We start from the raw sequence: 22,218 nt of genomic DNA on the forward strand, positions 1-22,218 counted from the left end.
GCCTAGTGCACTACAAAAGGAGTTATGATGATAAGCGCTAGGTAGTGCACGTGTGTAGGGGGGAGTGAGGCATTTGGGCAGGAGTGTTAAGGAACAACTTGCAGCGTTTAATTGGAGTAACGTTAAATGTACCTGGTTTATGTGCTTTAGTTTTAGCATAGTAGTACTGTTTATTGTCAGGGTGTCAATGTTTTCTTTCCTTTACTAAACATTATTAGTAGTTATTATAAATCTAAGTGTTAGTTAAGGTTCACCCGTAACACCAATTAGCCACAAACAACACTAGCGAAGCGGATTTTATTCGGTTTAATTATCTACTCATCACTAATGAGTTTTGGACATCACGTCACGAATTAGGAGTGTGTTTGTGTTAATACGTGAGCTGGTTTAATATTCCGCGTCAAATTAGTGGCGTAGGAGAAATACCGCAGTGCGCATGCGCGTCGTTTAAACCCGATAATTGAAAAAAAAACTTCTCTCTTAACGCGCGATGAGTTCACACGGGGATCAGGTTCAGTGTCAGTCACCTTTAGAGAACAAACGCTTAAATCTCATCCCCATCGGGCGACAGCTTCAGAGAACTCCTCCGACTAAAAGCCTCAGCACACACACCGCGCATGCGCCAGAAGAGCCAGCGATCAGAGATGAAGAAACGTCTCAGGTTGGTTTTTACTGATATCAGACGATCCTCATCTGAATCCAGTCCAACAGTTTCTCTAAAGTCTGTCTGGAGCTTCATCAGGTAAGGTCGGGATTAAAGAGTACCCGGATGTGTTACCGGAAGGGGCGTGGCCTCTCGGGAAAGTCTATCATTGAACCTCTTATGAGAGAAATCATTTCTTTTTGAACGAGTCGTTTAGGAGAATGATTCGTTCGTTCTCTACTGGGCGCGCATGCGCAAAGCATCGCGAAACCTCCGTACGTTACATACAGGAAACAGAAGTGAGTCGTTACGTTCTTTTGTCACGTGACTCCCATAGACGCTATGCAGTGCGAACGACTCCGACTGGAAGATACGAGAGATGAGCTGCTCATTCTTGACAGGAAAAGAGCTTGTAAAAAGAGTTAAAGCCAAAAAAAATTATTATTATTATTATTATTATTATTATTATTATATGAGGTTGAAGCCCGCATACATGTCTGTCTGTCCCTCTGTCTGTCTAACTCATTAATACAAAGAAATCCCATTCTGTAAGGTTGAGTATCTTACGCCTTGTTTACACTAAGTTGTCCTTCTTTGGTGCTCGGACAAATACACTCCCTGTTCGGTAATCGGAGAGTGAATCACAGATGAGAAATGGAAAAAGTAGATAAAAGGGTAAAGATGAAGTTTTGTCTTAAAACCACTCCATTGTGTTAAAATTCACTTATACCACTTCAGCGCTGTTATTTCAGCCAAAGTGAAAATATGAACTAATCCCAGTCAAAATATTCACTTTATATTTTCTAATTAATATCTATTGGTGCAGGTGTTTGTTTACATTGAGACAGTAGCGCATTAGTAGATTATTTTAAAGTTTTTTTTATTTTAGAGTTTTACCTCGCACCTCCAGGATCTGTGTTCAATTCCCTCCTTGGAGCCTGTGTACATGGAGTTTGCATGTTTTCTCTGTGCTTGGCGGGTTTCCTCCGTGTACTCTGGTTTCTTCCCACAGTCCAACAGGCATGCAGATTAGGCTAATTGGCATTCCCAAATTGCGCATACTGTGTGTAAATAAGTGTGTGAATGTTGACCAGAGGAATGAGTGTGTGACTGTATACAGTCGTCGCCATTGGCCTCCACTATCTCTAATTGGACTTCAGAGGTTTCTAGATGGATAGATTTTAAAGTAGATTATTCCTTCTGGCGCATGACTGTTCATAGCTTTTACTTACCATTTTGATTTTAATGCATAACACTGAGCTCTCTGCTCTTGTATTCTACACAATTAACAACCCATGTTTTATCTCGTAATGGTGCTTCATGTTACTGCTTTTTATTGCCTCTGCGGTTTCAGATCATATGAGACAAACTTATTATAAACTGGTTTTCTTGGTGTACTTTCCTTTTGTTTTGGAGTAATCCATGCTGCGTTGTGTTTGGTGAGGATTTGAGCGCCTTGTAGGTGATTGATGTAGGTGATGCGTATACAGTAGCTACGCGTATATTGCCACCTTGAGGCAAAAATGCGCTATATTTGTCCAAAAAGCGTTAGATGCTGTGATGACATCTGGCCAAAACAGCTCATAACTACTTAACTTCTACTTAACATTTAATTTCATTCATGGTGCACGTTTAACTTCAGACGAATACCAATGGCCTGGCAAAGTTTTAATAAATTCTGTCCAGACAGTTTTGTGTGATGCTGTGACAAAATCCGGCTGGACAGACATACAGATAATTATTTCTACTACTGATTTCTGGTCCTCCAGTGTATAAAACATAAATATATAATTGAAAGAGCGAGTTCTGACCAATGTACAGACAAAACACTTATACACTTATATTAATACTGAGGTCACTATTAAATTATCTATTAAGTTGAATCAATGAGTGGGATAATGAACCAAAATTGAGACATTTGCACTTAATACAGGACAAGGTAAAAGGGAAAGAAAGATCAGAAAGAGGAAGTATTTATTATCAGACTAGGAATTGGACACCGCAACCTTAATAACACTCACAATATTTATAGGGGGTAAACAACCAATGGGACTCATTAAGGATCGCCATGAAAGTGAGTGTGTACTGATCTCGTGCGGGAAATGTATACAGGAGAGGTTAGATATGGTGGCACATCTCCAAGAACTAGGAAGAGTAGAAGGCAATGTTAAGAATCGTTTAAAATAAATAAAAAAAATGTCACTGATCAGGGAGAGAAGCATTTAATGTTGTTTTTGAGGAAGACTGCATTGGAAAGCTGAGGAGAGAGAGATCTACAGGTGGTGTTTATGCAAATTGCAGAACTCCAACTAAAGACAAAAGAGAGACGTGTCGGATGAAAGGGTGTGTGAAAGTGCCGGATAAAGCAGACGAAGAGTTTGAGACACCGAAGAGGTGAAGTCAAGATCAGGAAAGGAAGTTTCTGGGAGTGTGTGACGTCATTGAAATCAAATGTAATAGAAAATGAATCAACAGCACTACAACACTTTTGACCAATTAGAATTTAACAGCACTGCGGTGAAATGATGAGGATAAACATATTATAATGTTAGTTTGTGACGATTAGTGTAATTGTTTTAATTGAAGTTTTTGTTAAAGATGGTAAAACATTTCCGCTCCTCTTTTGTTGTAAGACGGTACAGCAAGATGGCGCCCCCTGTGGACAGGAAGACAACACATGCCCGCCTGTGAAGGAGGAGAGGATGTCGTATCGCAGGTCCAGCATCACCTCAGCATCCGGTGGGTTCCCTCTATAACCTGCGTCTCCAAAGATTTTCCTGTTTAAGGTTTTTGAGTATAAGCTGCGCAATACTCTTGCACTAAAGAAACACTAAACACTAAACCCAAACACTAGAATGTACCTGTTTTACCCTTTAGCTACAGTGTATTTGGTCATGCAGGTCAATTTAAGTATAAGAGAAATACTGTGTTTTCTTTTGTCTTAAATATTTTGTCCGATTAATATCTATGATAAAAAAAAAAAAAAATCATGGTTAGCGAAAATGGGAAACGCAGACCCTGAGGTTTTCATCCAGGGCATGCAGGGCTACCGGTGGACTGATGCAGACCTGGAGTTCGTCTACCAAGCCAAGCAGCAGAAACGAGCCCAACAGCTACAGGTAAACAAGTAGGACACAACAATCTGTCCTTAGCTTCTCTATCTTTTTTTTTTCTTTGTAAAAATAACTGATTAGCCATTTACTGGGGAATTGTGTCTAAAGTGACGTCTTGTGATGGCAATTTTTCCCGGAAATGAATAGAGTTATCTCATGACGGTATACATGCTTTGATTAAGCTTTTCAAAAATCTAGGCAACTCGCTAGTCAGGAATTGTTTCTAACATTTGGGTTGTCTGAGTAAAAAAATTTCCCTACATGTTTCATTTTTTTTAATTTTTACCCCTAAATTTCTGGGGAGGGCGTAGCTTGTGGATTAAGTTGCTGGACAGCTGATCAGAATGTCCATGGTTTGAGCCCCAGTGCTGCTGAACTGCCACTGTTGGGACATTGAGCAAGGTTCTTCACCCTTAACTGTTCAAATACTAGCCAACACCACAACCCCTGTGAGAAACTGCAACAGAAACCTTGGATATCTGTCTAGGGTTCAGGAGTATTTGTCAAACAGAACCCTTACCCCTTACCTTCACAAATGTCCAGATGTTTTTTCTTAACTTTTTTTTAACATTCTGCAAGGTAGTTGTGGCAAAATATGGACATGACTCTCTTCACAGCAAGAATTGAGTGAGGTTGAGAAAACTCTGCAGGCCGAGACTCAGAGGTTGGAGCTGGCTGTCGCGTCTCGAGACCAACTCCAGTCTGAACTGTCCAAGGTGATGCGTCTCAGTAAGAACCAAGCTTCCATACTCACGCCGTTGTGCGTTTCAGTGTTATTCAACAACACTGTGATTGTCACCTTGAACCATGTGCTGCAGACTCCATCCTGCGACTTGCTGCTGCAGCTGTGTAAAAGCATCCTGTCTCATTCTCGAACTGCTGAACAGCTGGACGGTTTGGGAGACAAAGCTCTGCTCTCACTGCTGAGCCTTCATGAAGTTCAACGAGCCGTGCGAGAGAAAAACGCAGAGATCAGCCGTCTCGAGAGAGAAGCGGATAAAGCTCGGGAGCTCAGGTAGCAAGGGATGTGATTGACATATCATATAGATAAATTATGAAATGCTAATTAAAAAAATTGTTTATAAAAACATTTAAATGTCTAATCACTTCGTATTTTCAATACAGGTGTTTGTTTTTGTTTTTTTACATATTTTTAAAAAAGAAGAGAAAATAAAAAATGCTTTTATTCCACCATGATTTTATAAATTATGTTTATTTAATTAATTCATTCTAGAGAAAAGGAGGAGAAAGCCATGAAGGAGATGGACAACTGTCAAAAGAAAATTAGCACACTTCAGGTAACACTTGGGACTGAGCGGTGCTAGAAACAACGACTGCGATTTAATTTGTTCAGGATCAAGTTTAAAAAAAAAAAAAATTATTAATTCGTATTGGTTTTGTCAGGGAAACGTAGAAGCTCTGAAGGTGGAACTTGCAAAGCTGAAGACTCATCTGTCCGAAAAGGAGGTGTGTGAGTGTGTAAAAGCAGGATCATTTAGCTGGGAAAAATAAATTAAGTGAATTTTAATCATCATTAAAAAGATTCGTTAACATGTTGATGTTAAAAAATTATTAAAACTTGATACCAGTATCTTAAAATAGGATTTTTCTTAGATGAGCCCATTTTCAAGTGTCTGAAAATTGTAACCTGTAAAAGTATATTTTTAAATAATGTATATTTATCATATTTTAAATAAAAAAAATTTAATTGTGCAGGAAGAGTCATTTAGTCAAACCCAACAGCATTTTCCAAGTTTTTATGTGTGATATTTAGCGATTATATTTAAATATTATGAGGAGCCGTATAGGGCTTAAATCAAACTTCACTCATGCACACACATATGAAACACTTCCATACACATATATGAAATAGTCACACATACATATATACTACTAACTGCTCAAACAACTACATATGAGATGCGCGCACATACACACACACAAACTCTCCGTGCACACACACCTATAAGACGCACGCACACAAAGAGACACCTAGGAGACGCGCACAAAGTGAACTGTATCGGTGTAGGGAACGAGTGAACAACGGATCCCCAGTTTAGCGGAAGAGGGAATGGATAAGTTACTGTCATTACATATCGCTGGAGTGTGAAAAAATTTTACTCGAAAATAATTTATATATTTATTATAATTATTATCAAGGACGACATCATATAAATAGGACACAATAATTTACATTTTAATTTAATTAAGAAACCATTCGTATTATATAGGCTAGTAATCTGTAAAAAAAATAATAAAATAAAAATAAAAACATCTCCGTACATCATGTAACTTAATCGAATAATTTATTCGTAAGTTATAAACGTTTCAATACGTAAAACATATTTTTTTATGGTATCAGTTTTTATTTCAATAAATATTCTATATTTAATGTCCGTAGCGTGAAATTTCCACAGCAGCAGCGACAGGTATCCGGGGTGGTTGTGTTACCATGGTAACGCAAGGAGGAAGTGAGGTTGCATGATGTTCTGAATGGTGGAATTTTGTAGAGTGAAATTCCTTTATCAGACATTTCCTGCGCAGGGAGTAGGGAGTAGGGTGTAGGGAGTAGAGTGTAGGGAGTAGTAGGAACTTCATTCTCCCTGATTAGTAGCGTTTCTTAAATAGATCGTTAATGGACAGTTTAGAAGAAGTGATTTATTTATCACCACAAAAGTGGGTGATATGGAGGGTTAAAACAATGTTTGTCCCGTGGGATTCTAATGAGTTAGTTATTGTTCATATAAGCGAAGGCGAGGAAACACATTTCACAAAACAGTAATTGCTTCTGTTGTAGGATCCGACATATTAGCCACAGGTTCCCTGCTTCAATTTTCTTTTTGCACATAATCACCTGCGTTTTCTGCTGCTGCAATATTCAGACTTTATGTGGACAGTTGTGAATACGCCATGTGATTGAGCAGTGATGATCATTAAACTGTCCTACTCCGTCTTCTAAACTGTCCAACAGCAGGCTGTTTACAAACCAGTACTACCATTCAGTGAGAATGAAGCGAAAAGTCCGTCAACACTGAAATGACTTCCGTCAACACTGAAATGACTTCCGTCAACACTGAAATGACTTCCGTCAACACTGAAATGACTTCCGTCAACACTGAAATGACTTCCGTTTACACTGAAATGACTTCCGTTTACACTGAGAATCTCATAGGTTTATGTGCACGAAGAGTTTGTGTGTGTGTGTGTGTGTGTGCGTGCATCTCATAGGTGTGTGTGCATGGAGAGTTTGTGTGTGTACGCGCATTTCATATGTAGTTGTTTAAGCAGTTAGTAGTATATATGTATGTGTGAGTGTTTCATATACGTGTATGCAAGTGTTTCATATGTGTGTGCATACAGTAAGTGAAGTTTGATTTAAGCCCTATATGGCGCCTCATAAAATATCCTTTTTAAGGCACCTGGAAAAGTCTAGTTAGGAATTAAAGTTACAGTATTTTTTTTCCATTATGAAATTATCTATTGCTTTTCAAAGGTTATCATATTCATTGAGCTGGAAATAAAGACTTTCTTTTCTTAGGAGGCATCAAAGGTGTCTCGAGCGCAGAGGAAAGTCTTTAAGGCTGCTGAAGCCCAAGCAATTTCCGACACAGAAGAAAAAGATGCAGAGAAGAAGAAGGCGAGTCAGACACAGTTCACTGCTTTCTTTGCTGCTGATGTATTTACCACTTCCTGTTTATTTTACTTTAATGTAAAAAAATTCATGTCTGATTCATCAGTTGCATGCTTTTCTTGTTTATTCTACAGAATAGTATTGTCTGGTGTGCATGCACTGAGAAACACACAAACACAAATATTATATACAGTAGGTTAGTCCTAGAATTAAGTGAACATGAGAACAATGAAAAGCAACTGAAAAGCACAACCTTGATTAGGAAAAAAGTTTGGAGGGGATTGCTTGTCCAAAAAAAAAAAAAAAAAAAAAGGAAGGTGAAAGTCCCTGTTCTGTGTTTTGAGGGGTGTGTGGCTGATATCGGAGAAGTTGTGGCGCATCTTTTTATGTCACAAATGAAAATTAATAAAGCACCCGCCCCTTTCAGACCCGTTTTTTTTTTTTACAATAATCTAGCAGCTTTTAGGAGAAACTTAACTGTGAGATGCGTAACATAGTGTGTTATGAGATTGGTTGGTTGTAGCTTGGTGTTTAGAAATATCCAGAACAGTGCCTAAACATTTTACTCTAACTTTTACTCTACTAGGACTCTGGGGTGTCCCAAGTCCCAGGGAAAGGCCACAAGGGATCCAGAAGGGCTAAATCCTCAAACGAGGCACTGAAAGAGAAAGCCTTAAAGGGGAAAGCTGTAAAGGAGAAGGTTAGCAAAGACATAGCTGAGGATGGTAAGAAAAAAGCCCCCAAAAATCAGACTTTAAAGAAGACCACCAAGAAGGAAATGTCCTTAGATAAAATGCCCCCAAACGAGACACCCTCACGAGTAAAGACCCCAGCCAAGTTGCCCCAAAAGGTAAAGTTCTCAAACGTGGCTGAAGTGCTTGAGAAAGGATCCAGAACTACGGTTCTGAGAAATAAATCCCAAAAGAAGGCAACTCTGAAAGATTCAACCAGTAATGAAGTGGCCCCAGTGGAGACAGCCGAGGGGGAAGTGGCTAAAAAAGGTAAGACGGCCCCAAAGAGCAAAGCTGCCAAAAAGACAACTTCAAAGATCTATAAGGAGGAGACGGGCCCAGAAGAGACGTCGCCAAAGCTGATGGCTCCAGAGGAACTGTCACCAAAGGTGCTAGAAAAAGGCCGCAAGGGATCCCGAACTATTAACCCTCCAACCACTGCCTTGAAGGAGAAGATCTTGAGGAAGACAGCTCTGAGAGCGATCAGTCAGGAGAAAACTACTCAAATTGAAGATGATGAGAAAGGAAAGACGACCCGAAAAGTAAAGGCCCCAAAAAAGGTTATTTCAAAAAATACTGCTGAGGAGAAGACCACCCCACAAGTAAGGACACTGAATGAGGATGTCGTGGAGGAGATGGCTCCAAAGGTACAATCCCAAAAGGTAATGACTTCAAAGAAAACTGATGAAATTGACCCAGAGGAGTCCTTAACAAACCCCCAAAGGCTGCCAAAACCAATTGCATCTAAGCCAAAGGCCACAAGGACAAGAGCTTCAAAGAAAACTAGTGAGTTGACCTCAAAAAAAAGGGCATCAAAGAAGGACCAGAAGGAGATGGCTGTGCAGGAACTGACTGAAGATGAGAGTTCCCCGAAGGAGACTGTTTTAAAGGAAGGCCTGAAAGGGGCATCTAAAAAGAAGACGGCAGTAGAAAACAAGGTTAAGAAGACGACAGACTCGGAGGACACCACTTTAGAAAAGATGGACCTAAAGGACAGGGATGAGTTGGCAACTTCAACGAAGAAAACAGCTTTAAAAGGAAAAGCTCTAAAAGAAATGCCTGAGGGAGGAACAATCTCGAAAGGGACAGTTTCTAGGAGAAGGGCCCCGAAAGAAAAAGTGACCAAGCAGAAAGCGGAGAAGAGCCCTAGTGAAGATAAGGTAGAGAAAAAGTTGCTTTTACACTTCTTTTTTTTTTTTTTTTTTTTTGTAAATGATTTCTTCTTCTTTACTGTAGATCTGATAAGACAAGTTTTAGGGTCAGCTGTTTGCTATTACATCATGCATGTTTCATGTAAATCATTAGGTTTATTATAATGACAAGTTGACCATTCTGATTTGACTTTCTCAGGATTCCTCAAATGCAGCAGAGGAGCTGGGAAAAGCCCAAAAAGCTGTGGAACCCCCCAAACCTCTATTAGAAAGTGATCATGAAACAGTGCGGCGCTCGAAAAGGACCGCCGCTAAGAATCCGAGTCAGAATAAGATGACACCCGAGAAAACAACCCGCTCAAGGCGAAGGTGATTGTCCAAGGTACGAAGACATCAACTTTTAGATGGCTTAATTTGTTTGGTTTCTAATGCTTATTAAAACACATTTTAAATATCTTGCATGAATTATTATTATTTTTTTTTACATTAAGAAAGAGTGTAAGAGCCTGAGACGTTGCTCTTTTTAGGCAGGGGGGAAAACACTGGACTGTTATGATTTTCACCACAACATGTTCGCTTACCGCACTCTAGTGGACATGTTGGGTTTTACTCGTGCAAAAATAAAATCACATTAAAATATATAAAAAAAATTTGTTTCCTTATTTTTGTGTGTGCATGTTTATTATATGGTGCAAGTTTTGTATCCACTGTATCCATCCTGCTGTATTTTGTCCTAAGACTATAATGCAGGACCAAATTGTAGGAAGTTGTGTTAGTTAATTAATGTATGTTAATGTTTGACTAATTTTGTATCATATACATGTTCATGCTGTTGTAATAAGAAAAAAAAAAACATAAAAATGTCAGTTTTTTTATTTATTTCCACCTGGTCCATCATGTTCGTGCTTGTACATGTTTCTGTTTGCCTTTTAGCCAAACGTCCCATCGCACTACATTTCCTAAACACGCACAGCAAGACTACACGGCGCGGTAAAAACCGACAGAACACGCCAGACTCAGAGAGATCAGAGCGTTCACGCTATAATCAAATCCTGTGTGATTTTATTAGATGGGTGGAACCAGCTTGTGTCAACATTTCTGTTGGACAGAGAAAGATCGGTGTTGAAATGGCTAATGCTTTCAAAATGCTTCTTAAACTTCAACTCAAATTGTCTCCGTTGTAATGTTTTCCAGACTCCATGCTTCTGACACGGTGGTATCCGAAGCTACCGCATGTGCGTTTTTAAGTGTGAAAGTTTAGCAAGTTTGATTTAATATTCTGTGTTTATGCACGTCTAAAGCGTTTCCTCTCGAATATCAGGACATGTTCCAGCACATCGTGTCCGTAATGACTTGCTGATGAGACGGAATCGCTTGCAGGCCACAGCAAATACACGTACAAGTGTGTCCTCAACGCGATGCGGAAAATTCCAAACTGGAGCTTATGATTTGCATCACATTAAAGACTGTTTTTATTAACCATTAATTATTAATTAAAATAATTGTCCAGTTACTCAATCCTTTGTAAAATTGAGCACGGTTTTAACCTTCGAGTTATCACATTCCTCTGTAAACATCTAAAAACTTAGATTGTTTTTGTTTTATATATAGTACATGATTCCTGAACCTTTTTACATTTTTATATTGGTGTTACAGGGATAGAATTATTATAATTTTGTTAAATATTTTGAAAAGTAGATCACATTGAACTAACACTGATGTAAAATAAATAAGGTGGGATCGAGCTTGGGATTTATATTATTAAATTACAGCCTCTCCTCCAAAAAAGCTGAAGTACTATGGACGCTTTCATAGAAATTTAGGTATATATACATATTATCAAATGTACATCTTAATTTATTAAAAATGGGGAATATATATATAATTTCTTATATATTTAAAATGATAAATTCTAAAATTTGTTTTAGCATTACTAATTATAAATGCTGTCTGTTTTTTTTTTCTATGCTGAAAGGAACGGGCTGACATGAAAGATAAATACATACATACTGTACATACATTAATCATCCATAACATTATGACCACCCGTCTAATATTGAGTAGGTTTCCACTTTTACCACCAAAACAGTGATGCGCTGAGTGTTTTGACTCTTTTCTATATGTTAGGTGGGTGGTCATAATGTTCTGTTTATATGCTATATTTTCTCCTTGGTTGCTGATTGATGCATTTTATCTGTAAGGAATTCCTGCAGCTTTAAGTAGAAAAGGGAAATGTGTGTGCTTTTTCCTTTGGATGTTTCACTGTTTACTGCTGAACTGTATAAATACTTTTAACACTCTGTTTTAGTTATATAGCACAGTATATATTCACAGTGGTGGGCAAAAGTATTGAGATAAAAGTGAAATTCAGTGTTTTAATGACATTCTCAAATTTTATTCTAATAATGTCGATCAAGATAACTATAATCAAAGGTTCTTATTTTCTGCAGTGAAATTGCTTTGCACCTATCAGTATTTAGTATGAAGTCGTTCATTCTTCTAAACCTGCTGGCTCCGGCGGGGTGTAGAGTCAAAAAGATGTCTGCAGTACTCCACTGGGATCAGTCCATGTCTGCTTGAACGCTTCCTGAGAATCATATACAGAAGATGGTTTTTTAAAAGCTCCTGCCTTCCTCAGCATTGTCCAACAGTTTTCTTTTGGGTTGAGGTCTGGAGATGACCAACGCCATGACTCAAGAAGCTGAGTACCACTGTCACATAGCCAGCTTTTACTAGCTATTCTAACTAGTTAATTAGGACAACTTTTCAGATAGATTGCTGAGAAATATCACAGGGGAGAACTATAATACATGACGTGTTGTCTTAATACTTCAGTCATAATGTATTTTGATTTTTAATAATTTTTCTTGTCGGTGCCTGATTATTATTTTTTTGCTTCTGGTCGCCAGTAGTGCTGATTAGCTATGTACCCAGTCGTCAAGACTCTGGAGTTGTTAGACTATAGAAATCCAGCCTGGATCAACAGGTAGACAAACACCAACAGGACAGCACCATGAATCCTGGTGATTGGCATCTACTGTAGCTCATCCTTCACGACGAACTGATCCACAACGCCCCCCCCCCCCACCTACTCATATACACACAAGAGAAAGACGTCTTCACCTGCCAAACATCTCATTTAAAAGACAGATCTCTGATATAGTTCTGATGACCCTGTGATTCCTCTCCCCCACCCCCATTTTTTTTTTTTTTTTGTTTTGCACATCTGGTGACCAGACAGATTTCATTACTGGAAAAAGAAACGACATCAAAGGAGAGTGTACAAATTCCATAGCTTTTTGGGTGCTGCACCGAGAAGGAACTCGATGCCTTGTGTTGGAAGTGCGAAATAATTTGCTGATCAGATCAGCTCATGGTTAAAGCATTCCTGCTTCCCTGTGTTTTTTAACAGTTTGTCGGACGTAACCAGGATACAGGACTGAAAAAGCCTTCCAGTTTTGTCCAAGAAAAATTTTAGAGGAATTGACATTTACGTGTTCTAATGACAAGATACAGAAATTCCTCTCCTGTAATTTAGGAATAAAATCAACTACAGGTTGGTTGATGGGTGTATTACTCATTTTATAGTAATCTTGGTAATTTTTTTTTTCTAATTTCTGTAAAAAGAATCCATCCTGCAGCTCTATTACATAATTATTGTAATGATGAGCATCATTTATGTTTATCCCTATATAAACAAATGGATGAAGCGTTTCCTGGCACTTTTATAGAAGGTCTCCAGCGGGGCATCTTTTCCATGATGTCCTTACAACTTCAGTAGCCAAAGCAATAGACCAGCTTTCAGAGACACAGGCATTGTAAAGACATGAGTTCACTACCTCAGTGATGCTCGTTTTGTAGCTTAGGAACAAAGTCTGGAGCGAGCCTTGAAGGTTGAAGTGTTTGTGGATCTTGGAGATGGTGAAACTTTTTCCTCTACCCAAAGTTGTCTGACTAGGCCCAGGGTCAGCCTTTTTATTTGATGGAAGTGAACCCTGTGATCCTGGAATGTTTGCGTTTACATCATTTGGTTAAAGTTATGCCTTTAGGGTGCAGCTGCGAAGCTTCGCATTAACGTTTTGCCTTTTGCATTGAGGTTTTAAACCCCAAAGCTGTAAGGAATAAGATTAATTTTGTTCTCTTTCGAGACATCTAACATGATCTACACCTCCACGATACTTAAGATCAAACGAGTGATCTTTAATCGGGTATGTCAACACCACGATCGAGGAAAGGGTTGTCTAGCATTCACTGCCAAAAAGAGAGATCCTGGGAATGATAGCAACTGTAGCAATTGTGAACATTCTGTAGTTTCCATCCTGATGTGGAACCGATGTGTGCTATCCACTCCTGAGTGACCTCAAAAGTCCCAGAAGTGCCTGGTGCGTCTGCTCATTCATCAGCTCAATTCCCATCCCAATCCCTTGATATACAATATCTTGTGAAAGACTGTTATTACGATGATAAATGGGCAGCAGTGGGAACAGTGTGTGTTGCTGTAAGAATTAGCTTCTGTTTTTCTAGCATTAGTGGTGTATGCTTAGCCAGCAGCCGTCCTAGAGATCTCAGGAAACCAGCGCCTCTCCTTTTCAATGAATGCGGCATCAGCAGTGATTTAAAGGTCACGTTAACTCTCTACTGAACCTATTGGTTTGGAACAGCGTTGTTTTTTTCTGGTTCTGGAGCATGTATTCTGGTTCAACCTGTGTAGCATTTTTGGATATGAACATTTTTTCCCCCTCCAGACACGCCGTTTTGGTTGGGGGCGGGAGCTTTAAACTCTGTTGAACCCTGGGTTTTGGAACAGCCCATACTTAAAAAATGTTCAGGGTCAGTAGCATGATTACTGGATCAGGTTCCAACCTCCTTAATGCTTTATTAGTTTTTATAGTCATCAAGGAAATTCCACACCACTGTTCTTCAGTGCAGGCCACTAGAGGTCAGCGTCACATCCGGGAGCATCCTCAAACGATGATGGAGCAAAATATGGATGCTGGATGATGGAGACAGTTGTGTCATCGAATCGCCTTTTCAGTTATGTTTACCCATATGGTTTGGAGACAACCATAGGTCACCATCACAGCCAAGGAAAACCCAGTAAAAGTTTATTACCAACAAGAAACATTTGCTCTGCTCCAGTATGTGCAAAATGTGCCACATGTAATGGCGTCCGTGCCAAGTCTAGACCCAGCCAGCTTGAGGCGTGAATAGAATGTGAAACCAGATTCTCCGCCTTAACCTTCTGCGTCGTTCCACATGGATTCAAATGAAAAAGCTTTGGCCATGAGAAATGCCACAAACTCTTTTTTTTTTTGGTGTTCTACTTAAGTATCCCAGAATTACAGAAACATTAAGCTTGCTTCAGACCATCTCAGGTTTGCCAAACACACAACGCGTGGCCATGAATATGTGTTAAACAAGTCTGACTGATTCATTTTGTGAGACTCTAGTTGTCTGGTATGAAGACTTCAAAAACTGATCAGGCTGCAAAATTAAAAGGGGAATACTATATCTAAAGACTTTATGCTCAGACATACAGTGAGGCCAATACGTATTTGATCACCCTGTGATTTTGCACGTTCTCTTACTTAGAAGGGGTCTACAATTTTCAGCAAAGTTGCATTTCCACTGTGAGAGACAGAATCGAAAAAGAAAAATCCAGAAATCACATTGTATGATTTTTTAAAACAATTTATTTGTGAATTACTGTGACAAATAAGTATTTGATCACTTGCTTATTAGCCAGATTTCTGACCCTCAAAGACCTGTTATTTTGCTTTAAATGTTCCAGCTACACTCTGCTCATGATACTAAATTAGTAGCACCTGTTTGAGGTTGTTAGAGGTCATAATGACACCTGTGCACCTCACAGTCAGTCAAAGTCCAAGTAGCAACATGGGCAAAACCAAAAAGCTGTCAAAAGACACAAGTGACAAAATTGTAGACCTTTACAAAGCGGAAAAGGGCTACGGGGCAATTGCCAAGCAGCTTGGTAAAAAAACAAACAAAAAAAAACTGTTGGAGCAATTGTCAGAAAATGGAAGAGGCTAATGATGACTGTCAGTGTCCCTCGGACTGGGGCCCCACGGAAGATCTCTCCTCGTGGGGTATCAATGATGCTAAGAATGGTGAAGAATCAGCCCAGAACTACACGGGAGAAGCTGGTCAATGCCGTAAAGAGAGCTGGGACCATCATTTGCATGGCCTAGTATTAGTAATACACTAGGACGTCATGGTTTAAAATCGTGCATCGCATGGAAGGTTCCCCTGCTTAAGTCAGCCCATGTCCAGGCCCGTCTAAAGTTTGCCAGGGAACATCTGAATGATCCAAATGCCATGGGAGAAAGTCCTGTGGTCAGATGAGACTAAAGTAGAACTTTTTGGTCTTAACTCAATTCGCTGTGTTTGAAGGAAGAAGAATGATGAGTATCATACCTACAGTACAGTGAAGCATGGGGCTGGAAGCATCATGCTCTGGGGGTGTTTTTCTGCACAGGGGACAGGACGACTGCACTGTATTAAGGAGAGGATGAACGGGGCCATGTATTGTGACATATTGGGCAAAAACCTCCTTCCCTCAGTCAGAGCATGAAAGATGAGTCGTGGCTGAGTCTTCCAACATGACAATGCCCCAAGCACACAGCCAGGAAAATCAAGGAGTATCTCTGGAGTGGCCTAGTCGGTATCCACACCTAAATCCAATAGAAAATCTTTGGAGGGAGCTGAAACTCTGTGTTGCTCAGCGACAGCCCCGAAACCTGACTGATCTAGAGAAGATCTGTATGGAGGAGTGGGCCAAAATCCCTCCTGCAGTGTGTGCAAACCTGGTGATGAACTACCGGAACCATTTCTTCTGTAATTGTTAACAAAGGCTTCTGTACCAAATGTTACATTTTTTTTACTCAAGTGATCAAATACTTATTTGACACAGTAATTCACAAATAAATTGTTAAAAAAATCATACAATGTGATTTTCTGATTTTTCTTTTTAGATTCTGTCTCCCACAGTGAAAATGCACCTACTGTATGCGGAAAATTGTAGACCCCTCCATGATTTCTAAGTGAGAGAACTTGCAAAATCACAGGGTGATCAAATACTTATTGACCTCACTGTAAGTGATCATTAGTAGAGATTGTACATGTTCGATATATAAGACCTGTCAGTCTTTTGTGTTACAAATACTTTTGAGATTATTAGTGAAAATCTAGAAAAAGCAGCTGAAGTCATTTATTCTCACTTCTGGACTAAGGATGCCTTGAATTGAACGGTTCTGCTGGAAAGAGAGAGTTTTTTGTTGAGTGAACATTTAATCTGGCGCTGAGTCAGTGGAGAAGCATTAAAAAAAATAGAAGACTAAACATTTAGACACTGTCTGAGTACACATACCCTCTACACGGGGATGAGGAGAGCAATGGCTTATATATCCTAGAAGGGGTATTCTATATTGCCAAATACAACTGGTAATATCGAAGCGTGAATCGGTTGATGGGAATAGGTCAGTGCATCCATTCTACTTGAGTAGATCTTAAAAAAATCTTAAAGGATTTTTTTTCCCTTTAAGCCATGGTACAGTCCTTTACACTTGTTAAACCTGGTCAGCTTTGATGATAAGTTTGTGAGGGAGCAGAGTTTTACCTAATATTGGAGGTGCCCAAATGAAACTTTTCTGTATTATTGAGTATGATGGCATGTGTGGCAGCTGGGAAAGGACAGAGCAAGTCTCAATGTCCTGAAGTTGTAAGCTTGTAAACGTTCTGAACCTGCTCTCTCGTCGATATTTCCGATTATAAAATTTTACGTTGGTCCTTTAATGGAGCAGGCACTTAGCCATAGTCAGACTTGTCTCTTTTTGGTATCAAGCTGTTTTTTTTTTATTATGTTTCAATAAATAACCTAATTAGTTAGTTGGTGTCCCCAAAGTGTCTGCTGGACAGAACAACTTGACAAATGCCTAGTTCTAGGGCAATTGTGGCTCAGTGGTTAAAGGCACTTTCAGGCTTCATCTTTCAGGCCCTCAAATATTCTGACTTTTAGTGATCTAAGGATAGTGTGTAATAGATGACCATGGATTCTGACCCAACCTGCTTCTTGGTCTGGTCTACATAAATCCAGTGCAGTGTACTAGGCTCATCGTTAGCATGAGAAGCACATGATATCACCCCCAGTGTTTTGGTAGATGAATAATACTAGCTTGATGACTACCCAATTGTGTGCACTTTGTTCTGTGTACTCTAAAACACAGCTTTTGCACAGCAACTGACTGTAAAAGATTATAGCTTTAGTGAGTACTGGGATTTTGTTTAAATGCTCAAGTGTACATACCGTGACCGTAACTGGCTGCTGTTCACGCCTCACTCCCCTGCCTCTCTCCCCCTCGAGGTGTTTCAACAGTCCATGGGGCGTCTTTCACATCCGTGTGAGGTGTCTTGAACGCTGTAAATCTTGCTTCTGAAGCTCTCATGACTGATAGACATGAGGTAGCTGGGCACTCTGCATACACTGGCACGGGCCTTTTGCGAATATTTGCCCAATATGTGTCTGAAATATTTGCAGAGCTGAGACGCTGAAGTGAGGTCTGGAATGCTTATGGCTTTGGTATTCTAAAATAAACCTTTGGATAAAAGAGGCTGAGAAACAGGGTGCTCCAGTCTTTGATGGGGTGCTGGTGTTTTGCTTATACGAGGAATGTTAAGGTTTAACGTTCCTTTACATGGCCTGCCTTGTTTTGACGCTTTAAAACCAACGGATTGAGACATGACATGCCAAAGTTTGCATGGATGTGTATTGCTGACTATTCTCACCCTCTGTGGACCACTGTCCTGATTTACATTTAGGCATTCGGCACACGGCCTTATCCAGAGCGACTTACATTTTTATATCTTATTATACACGTGAGCAGTTGAGGGTTAAGGGCCTTGCTCAATAACTTTGTCCGAACATCACTGATCATTTGTGAAACATTTTTGTGGAAGCATGTCTAGGGAGAAGCAGGTTGTTCATGCTATTGGTCTCATGATTGGTCTTTCACAGTTGAACCTGTAACTGCTAATATATTCTCTTCAGAATTTTATGGTGAACATCATAATATTTCGTACTAAGTAAAAACATGTCTTGTGGCAACTAGATCATAACAAGAACCCAGCTTTGCACTTTTAAGAATCCTTCTTTTCTTGGTCTTGACAATGACAACAATAATGTTTTTTTCTTCTTTTCTTCTTCTTCTTCTTCTTATTATTATTAATAATAATAATAATAATAATAACAATAATAATCAGCATCTCAATATTATTAATTGGAGTGCTATTATGGATAAATAAATTTCACTCCAACTTAAGCTACTTAAGCTGAGGCGCTAATCTTCGTTTAGTGTAATTTTTATGATTTAGTTGGTAAATAAGTAATAATAATAATAAGCAGGTACTTACATACACATAGTACACATTTTACAGTTTACATGATCCATTGCTGATTACACACCCATAGAACCCTAATAAGGTTACACAAAGGTCAAACAGCCTACATTTAAAATGTTTAAATTAAACAGTCCACAAATGAGATTCTACAACATGCTAGCATTACTAGTAGGCTAGTCAGAAACAGTGAAATCAAGCTAGTCCTTGAACCTCTTAGGGAAAAAAATTAGTTTTTTACATTTTGAAACACTAAATCCTAAAGCGGTATTGAAAATCACCTCAGCGTGCTAATGAGCGGATAGCTAGTCAGGTTAAACAAGGGCTTGCTAGCGCTTTAGTGCTAGTCTCTGTTTATTATGTTTTCCTAGTTTTTCGTTAGTAAATATTGCTACAGGCAGGAGAAAAGGGACACAGATTGTCTTTGAGTGTTTGCTGTTGCTGACTGTGTGTGTGTGTGTGTGTGTGTGTGTTTTCAGGATGGAAGTGTGTTCCTGTTTATGCTGTAGAGACTGCCAGAATATTCCAGGGTCAAAGAGATCTCTCTCTCTCGCTCTCTCTCTGTCTTTTTTTTTTTTTTTTTTACATTATTATCTCCTTTTTTTTTTGTTTGTTTGTAATGTTACATCATTTTGGTCATCTTCAGACATGTGACTTTGTTGTTATGACATCATGTGTAACAACGTGTTGTATAAAGTACAGCCTGACAATAAATGTATATTTCTCAACGAGTATGAAAGGATGATCTGTATATATTTATATCGTTTCGTGTTCATGTGATGCGTGTGTAACGCCTTGCACTAACAGAACCCAGTGTGCAGTCTGGTTTATAATAAAGCTGTGTTGTGTTATAAAAGGGCCTCAGTGACCTTAAGAGTATCAACAGCGGTGCTGTGTGTACGTGTTTGTCTTTTCAGTATTATTCTACTCGCAAATTAAAAGAAAAAGTGCCTGACGTCACTGAGGGAGACGCCGAGGCCTCTTAGGTCTGGTGGTGGTTGTTTTTCTTTAAGATAAATAAAAACATGACCATGCATTAATATACTTTAAACTGCGACTGATGTAGGAATCAACTAGACCTACGTACACCGCCGAGTTGACAGGAACCTAAACATACAGCTAATTTTTTTTTTTACATCATATTATACTTTGCTCTAATTTTGGTACAAAGCATAATAGTGTTGTGGTTTACCTCAATGATCTCGATCTTGTCATAAAACTGGGTGAGGTTTTACTCAGCCTTTACTCAGCCTACATCATTTTCATGAACAAGTACTTCTGTTATGTGTTATATAAAATGTATACATTGTTATATGTATGCATGTACAATATGTGTATATATATATATATATATATATATATATATTATAGAGAGAGAGAGAGAGGTTGTGTATAAACATCTTTATATATATATATATATATATATATATAGTATCTATGTATTTCAAGTGACTGTATTTTAAAATACATCATCTTAGAAAAATAATAAAGCACAAGTACATCTGTGAATTTTACACTACCCAGGCCAAAAAAGCAAAAATCACATACTCTAATATTTCACAGTGAGCCGTCGCGTTTGCCCCCCGACGTTCCACAAAGTTCTGTAAGGTCTGCGAGCTTCTGCGAGGACCAGCGAAGATTAAGCATGTTTAATTAAACGTTACATTTTTCGCGCGGAACGGACGAAACCTAATTACAGCGCCAAAACCCGCGGTGAGTCATGGTGAACCATACTTATGGCCACCAACAACATAGATGCGATAACCTGGTGGTTCAGTACATTCAGGTGGTCAGCTGACTTCATTTTATTGCCCCATAATGTTCCTGAGTCTAGACCTGAGTAACTGATCAACCCCAGGTCATAACACTGTCTCCAGAGGCTTGTACAGTGGACACAATGCATGATGGGAGCATCGCTTTATACGCTCCCCTTCTTACTCTGTTGCCCCCATTGCTCTGGAATAAGCACCGAATTAATCAGACCACATGACCTTTTTTCTGAAATACTTCATCCAATTCTAGTTCTTTCGGCAATCTCCTTAGTTGTCATCTTTGCTTGATTAAGGCCAATAATTTGACCTTCCATTTCTTTTCTATTTGGCAGGTGTTTGTCAATTTTAGAAAATTATTCCATTTTAGAAAATGATAATAGCAATGTAAGATATTGTAGTTCATTTAAGAGACATTTCATATGAGGTTTGGAACAATGTCACAGTCTTGACATGGACTCGGGTGTGTGTGGTCTTTAGTATCTTGGTTTTGCACTGCTGTCATGCTCAGTCATGACTCGGAATTTATTGGCTGCGTTCTTCGCCTTGACTTGGTCTCATAACGCTCCAGCATGAAGATAAACTGGAGTTAAAAGGAAGTGGAAAAACAGCATTTTCTACCCATTTTTGCCCAATAACTCACTTTATGAAGCATAATGTTCCACAATATAATGAGTCATGGGATCATGTTAGACAATTCGGCTGAGTACTGGAAAAAAACAAAAATGATCATTTGTATCACCTCGGTGGCTCAACTTCGATTTTCTTTTTCATTTCCCAGTGGTTTCAACAAAGAATACAGTTCTGAGAGCAATGTGTTGCTTAAACGATGGGTCGTTAAACATCTTTCATTCTCCATCTCTCATCAAACTTTCTCTGTATCCACATTCTAACATTAAGCAAAGTCAGAGGAATTTAGAAAACAAACAGTCGTCGTGTATTCAAGCATAAAATCTGGGACATCCAGACTCTCGGACAACAGGCGCAATGGAACAGGAGAAAAAAAATAAAGGAAAGGTTTATTGGAAAAGGCAAACCAGGAACTATGTTGTTCATTTATTGGCACGTGTTTGGCCCCAACAGGCATTGAATGATCAGACAGTGAGTCAGTGGTGTTCAGGTCTGGACCTATGATCCTCACGTCTTCCTCGGATTAGAAAAGAAAGAGAAGCTGCAGTCAAAACAGGCAGTCTCTGCCATGTCTCCCTGACCACAGTGCAATAGGATCCCCGCTATTCAGCCTGGCTAAATAAACACGCTGCAAGACGTCTCTATGAATGCCACAGTAGTCCATCATAAATCATGTAATTATCATGAGGGGGGCGGGTTCCCGGGATATTTTTTTACTCTAAATTACCTCCCGGGAAATCAAGCCCAGCAGAGAGAACAGTCCCGTGGAATATTGGACGCGGTTTCTTTCCTAACCTTCCAGGTTCCAGAGATTTTGTGGTTTTCAGTGTATTATCGTCCTGTAAACTAGTCACACTTCCATGAAACATTTACATTTACATTTACATTTAGGCATTTGGCAGACGCTCTTATCCAGAGCGACTTACAAAAAGTGCTTTAATGTTTACAACATTGGATACATACTTACACTGGGTTAACTATGTATCTCCATGATTACAGCAATATTAAAACAGTAAAACAGCCCCTTAAAGTAAAAAAAAGAAAAGAAAAACTCAGCCCTGCTGCGTCAAGCTGGAGCCAGGATCGAAGTGCTTCTGTTAAATATTTTCATGTCACGTGACAAGAAAAAAATTAATACT

The 22,218-nt window shown here is 39.1% G+C and overlaps 1 protein-coding gene across 1 annotated transcript; it reads left to right on the top strand.

Annotated features, from left to right (window-relative positions):
* The first annotated feature begins 375 nt into the window (after window positions 1-375).
* Window positions 376-9,984, top strand: si:dkeyp-34c12.1 (uncharacterized protein LOC570187 homolog). The gene is made up of 10 exons (XM_053491962.1): window positions 376-661; window positions 3,277-3,382; window positions 3,641-3,762; window positions 4,374-4,472; window positions 4,575-4,771; window positions 4,991-5,054; window positions 5,161-5,223; window positions 7,295-7,393; window positions 7,974-9,278; window positions 9,469-9,984. Exons 1-10 carry the CDS (start codon window positions 491-493, stop codon window positions 9,640-9,642), a joined length of 2,400 nt encoding a protein of 799 aa, XP_053347937.1. The 5' UTR covers window positions 376-490; the 3' UTR covers window positions 9,643-9,984.
* Window positions 9,985-22,218: the final 12,234 nt, after the last annotated feature.

This window comes from Clarias gariepinus, chromosome 3, assembly GCF_024256425.1.
Source record: "Clarias gariepinus isolate MV-2021 ecotype Netherlands chromosome 3, CGAR_prim_01v2, whole genome shotgun sequence".
In the NCBI taxonomy this organism is placed as follows: domain Eukaryota; kingdom Metazoa; phylum Chordata; class Actinopteri; order Siluriformes; family Clariidae; genus Clarias; species Clarias gariepinus.